The 4,448-nt window shown below is 39.9% G+C and overlaps 1 protein-coding gene across 1 annotated transcript; it reads left to right on the top strand.

The window, feature by feature from the left end:
• The first annotated feature begins 982 nt into the window (after positions 1 to 982).
• On the top strand, positions 983 to 1,719 carry LOC130824937 (uncharacterized). The gene is made up of 2 exons (XM_057689960.1): positions 983 to 1,518; positions 1,605 to 1,719. Exons 1-2 carry the CDS (start codon positions 983 to 985, stop codon positions 1,717 to 1,719), a joined length of 651 nt encoding a protein of 216 aa, XP_057545943.1.
• The last annotated feature ends 2,729 nt before the right edge of the window (positions 1,720 to 4,448 follow it).

The raw sequence follows: 4,448 nt of genomic DNA, 5'->3' as shown, positions 1-4,448 counted from the left end.
TTATTCTTAATTAACGTGATCGAAGCGTATTTTCTGAAATCGACAGCTATTAAATCTTTCTCTTGTTGTATTTAATCAATTGGTATGCGACGTTTGCTGACGTGTACTTTTGGTCTTAACGACCCTGCGATGATGTTGTTTCCTTTCTAGGCAATGACTAGCAGTAAGTTAAGTTGCAGGTCTGGGGAGTGAGGATTGTCCCTTGGAGAAATAAATCGTTAAGATACAGAAGTCTTGATAAGAATTAATAAAGTTTAAAGAATATTTGGTTTTATGAGGTGATTTCGTTCTCAAGTTGTAATAAGTAGATTTAATTTTACATACTTATCCGCTGCTAAGAATTTCTTATATCTAGTAGTTTATAATAACACTAATAGAACTCGATCCGCAAGCTTTCCTTGATTTCAAATCCGTTCTATAACTGCCTTCTAATATCCTGGTTTGACTCGGACTTTATTTACCTTTCTAAAAAAAAATAGTCGTCTTCTCTTTTCAAACGATCCGAGTTTTTCCGAGATGTTACAATTGGTATCAGAGCGGGAGTTTTATTTAGTGTTATATATCTAAATCGATAGACTAACGTAAAAAAAAATAAGAAAAAAAAATGATGACGAGAGTAAAGAGGTAGACATTAAGGAGATATGATGTGTTTTGCTTGGTGTCTTTAAGCATGATGTCATGGATAATTTTGATGTGTGCATGGTAGAATTTCTGTGTATATATCTCTGATACTCTGTTTTATCTATCTTTGTCTTATCTCAGAAATTAATTGTCTCGTTTTCTTTCTTTGTGAGTCAGGAAGTTCGATTATTACTTTTCTTTCATGGATAAAGGAAAGAGACCGGCCGAGGAAGGAATTAATACCCGAGAGGAACCCTGGAGAGCTTTAGTTAATGCCCCAGCCTGGGCAGAGATAGAGGCTCTGGGAATTTGGGACAGAAAAGAGGGGAAAAGCGATTTGGACTACACCCAACGAATAGAAATGATTTACAAGAGATCTAAACAAGTGTATGAGGGGATAATGGACGAAAAGATGGCTGAACTGAAAGAGAGGAGTGAACAGTTTCATCGAGATCTTGACAGAAGGGTTAGAACAGTGGAGACTGTGGGTCGGGATGGATTTGGCGTTCCAGAATCTAGTGGGGCAAGAGCAAATATTGTTGAGGAAGTGGTTCCCGTAGTAGACCCAAACCCAGTGTTACTAATAAACTTCGATGAGTTGGATTTCAATGAGGACCCGGAGGAGGACCCCGATGAGGACCCAGAAGAAGAATCTGAGGAGAATTTTGAGGAAAATTCCGATGAGGAACAGGGGGAAATTATGGAGGAAGATTCCTTAGGAGTGGTAGAAGAACCTTATGAGGATAACTTGGGAGATGGTTATAATGCTGATGTGGAGAGGGGAATAGCTGATAGAGATGATATTATGAGCGATACTGATAGCGAAATAGTTATTCTAGGGGGTTGGCCGGTGAGGCGAGAAGATCTTATGAGTGAGGAGGAAAGTGAAATAATTATGTGGGAGGAAAGACCACATGAACCAATAATTGTAGACCTTTCTGATTCCGTAGGGCGACTGACTATGATTGATTCCTTATCTGTAGGAACCCTTCTGATTCTGATAGCACGTCTAGCGATGACTCTGGTGATGCTGATTTTGACCCTGATCGATACATAGAAGATCAGGATCGTTTGGATGCGTCGCCTTTATTTGCCTGATTGTTTCTATTTTATCTAAGTATGCATGTGTACGAGTTCGTATGTCTAGTTCTTTAGTAAAAATAAATCGCGAACAATTTTGTTGGTTGAATTATTTGGTTGTTTACTTCGGACTTTTGTAGTATTTGAACAGTGGTTATGTGGGATTTTATACCCAAGTATTTCTTTTTGGATTAGAATAATATAGTATTACTATTTTGAATTTGAATTTCGTTTTTAAATGTTTAAACTTTAGTAGGTAGAATCGATTAAGTATTGTATTTATGGAAAAATGTGAAGATTTGATTATAGACTTATTGTTCAACTCTTTTACCTTTTAGGACAATTACCTTGTTTTAAAGAGCAATAATAGTATGAGTTTTCCTTAACCACCAACGCTATAGAAATGTATTTACATACCTTGTTTAACCTAATGCAGTATACCTGCCAACATGCCACCCTTTTTTAAAAGGTCCGTGCCAAGAGGAAACTCTGACCGTGTGCTTCGAAACTTAGTTAAGGCCTTAGCTGGCGCAAGGAATCCGAGACAGAAATCCTTGGAGGAAAAGGCTTCATCAATTAGTAAGAGAATAGCCCAGAGTAAACCCTCGACTTATAGTGGAAAAGGTGAACCTTCTATGCTGGAAAACTGGCTGAGAGAATTTGATAAACTCTTTAGTGTGGTGAGATGTCCTGCTGAGCTCATGGTTGACCAAGCCGCGTTTTTACTAGTGGAAGACGCTGACTTCTGGTGGATACATAGTAAGATAAGGTTGATATCAGAAAACGATGGTAACTTAAGCTGGGAAGGTTTTAAGGGGGCGTTAAGGGACCAATTCTATCCGCCTCATGTGAGAAAGGACAAATCAAATAAGTTTGCTAGGTTCGAAATGGAAAACTTAACGGTGGATGAATATTATCAGAAATTTATGGAATACCTGAAGTTTTATCCTGAGGACGTCCCAATTGAGGGAAAGAAAATTCAGCGTTTTGAATTAGGTCTATCATATGAGATTCAAAAGCACATTGAGACTGATAGATATGATACTTTAGACTAGCTATATAAGAGAGCTGCGCAAATTGGAAATGTTATTAAGAAAGAAAAAGAGAAGATGAGCCATAGCGGGGAAAAGAGGAAAGAAATCATGCTTCAAGAATGATATGAATGTGAGTAATCAGGTCCAAAATCAATTTAAGAAGCACAAACCGTTTGGAGGCTTCCAGGAAAAAGGTTTCCATACTGGTCAGAACAGCAGGAGTGGGGGAAATTCGAGACTAGAGGCTAGGATGCAGAAGCTTTTGTATAATCGCAATGGGAAGGAAAGAATTTATAATTGTAGGAGATGCCAGAAAAATCACCCAGGAAGGTATTGCCGGGGTGCGTTAGTGGACTGTTCTTACTGTGGTAAACCGGGCCATAGAATGTATGAGTGTTATACTCGCATGGGACAACAAGAGCTGCAAGGGGGAAGTCATAGAGGCTTCCATCAACAACGTCTCAATAACGGACGGAGTGGTAATGAAGCTGGAAGGGGGAACCACAATGGTGGTAGTCTTGGCCGAAACTTGGGGGGTGCCTCAAACCCTAGGTTTCAAGGAAATCACTCCGGCGTCCAGCAACAACAGGGGAATGCTAGAAACGAGAATTTTTTTTCAAGCCAACGTGGTAATCAAGGAGGTGTTACTACTTCTACTCAGAATGATGGCAGACTTTCAGCAGTTAACTCGAGGGAAGCAGCGCAGGCGTTGGATGTGGTCATAGGTACGTTTTGTATTAATACAAAGTCCGTTAAAGTACTTTTTTGATTCTAGTGCATCGTGCTCGTTTGTTTCAAAGTCTAGAGTTAAGGACTTAGAATTGGAGAGCCCCAAGGAAACATCTTTTTCAGTCGCTACTCCTTCTGGGGAGATTTTTTCATTGTAATACGCTGTTCCGTGAAGTGCCGGTTAAGATAGGAAAGGTAAAATTTCCGAGTGATTTATTTTATCTAGATATGGATGATTTAAATGTAATACTTGGGATGGATTGGATGAGTAGATATAAAGCGATAATAGATTGTGAAGAACAGTCAGTGACTTTAAGTGGACCTAGGGGGAGAAGGTTAAATATAGGAGTCTTCCTAAGGGACCGAGGATAAAAATCGTGTCGTCATTGGAAGTCAGGAAATTAATCAAGCAAGGGCAACCGTGGTTTCTGTGTAGTATAAGTAAGGTGAAAAAGTGGGAGGTGCGACTTGAGAATATTCCGGTGGTCTGTGATTTTAAGGATTTTTTTCCAGAAGAACATCCTGGTATGCCGCCAAGAAGGGACGTGGACTTTTCAATTGACTTAATCCGTGGGACAGGGCCAATTTCAAAAGCTCCTTACCGAATGGCCCCAAGGGAGATGGAAGAATTGAAAGTCCAATTGGAGGAGTTGTTGGAGAAGGGTTATATAAGACCCAGTGTGTCGCCCTGGGGAGCCCCGGTGTTGTTTGTAAGGAAAAAGGACGGAACGATGCGTCTCTGCATTGATTACAGAGAACTTAATAAGGTCACTGTTAAGAATAAGTACCCATTACTACGGATCGATGATCTTTTTGATCAGTTACAAGGGGCAGGAGTCTTTTCCAAGATTGATCTGCGGTCAGGGTATCATCAGTTACTTATTAAGGAGGAGGATATTAGTAAATCAGCTTTTAGAACCAGATATGGACACTTCGAATTCACCGTGATGCCTTTTGGGTTGACCAACGCACCGGCGGCGTTTA

This window comes from Amaranthus tricolor, chromosome 10 (assembly GCF_026212465.1).
Source record: "Amaranthus tricolor cultivar Red isolate AtriRed21 chromosome 10, ASM2621246v1, whole genome shotgun sequence".
NCBI lineage: Eukaryota > Viridiplantae > Streptophyta > Magnoliopsida > Caryophyllales > Amaranthaceae > Amaranthus > Amaranthus tricolor.
This window is presented reverse-complemented; position numbering and strand designations above follow the sequence as displayed.

Excerpts from the sequence above, each read along its gene's own strand:
- LOC130824937 (XM_057689960.1), top strand. The coding sequence starts at position 983 with ATGATTTACAAGAGATCTAAACAAGTGTATGAGGGGATAATGGACGAA. Across the intron at positions 1,519-1,604 it reads GAGGAAAGTGAAATAATTAT|GAACCCTTCTGATTCTGATA; the intron begins GTGGGAGGAAAG and ends CCTTATCTGTAG.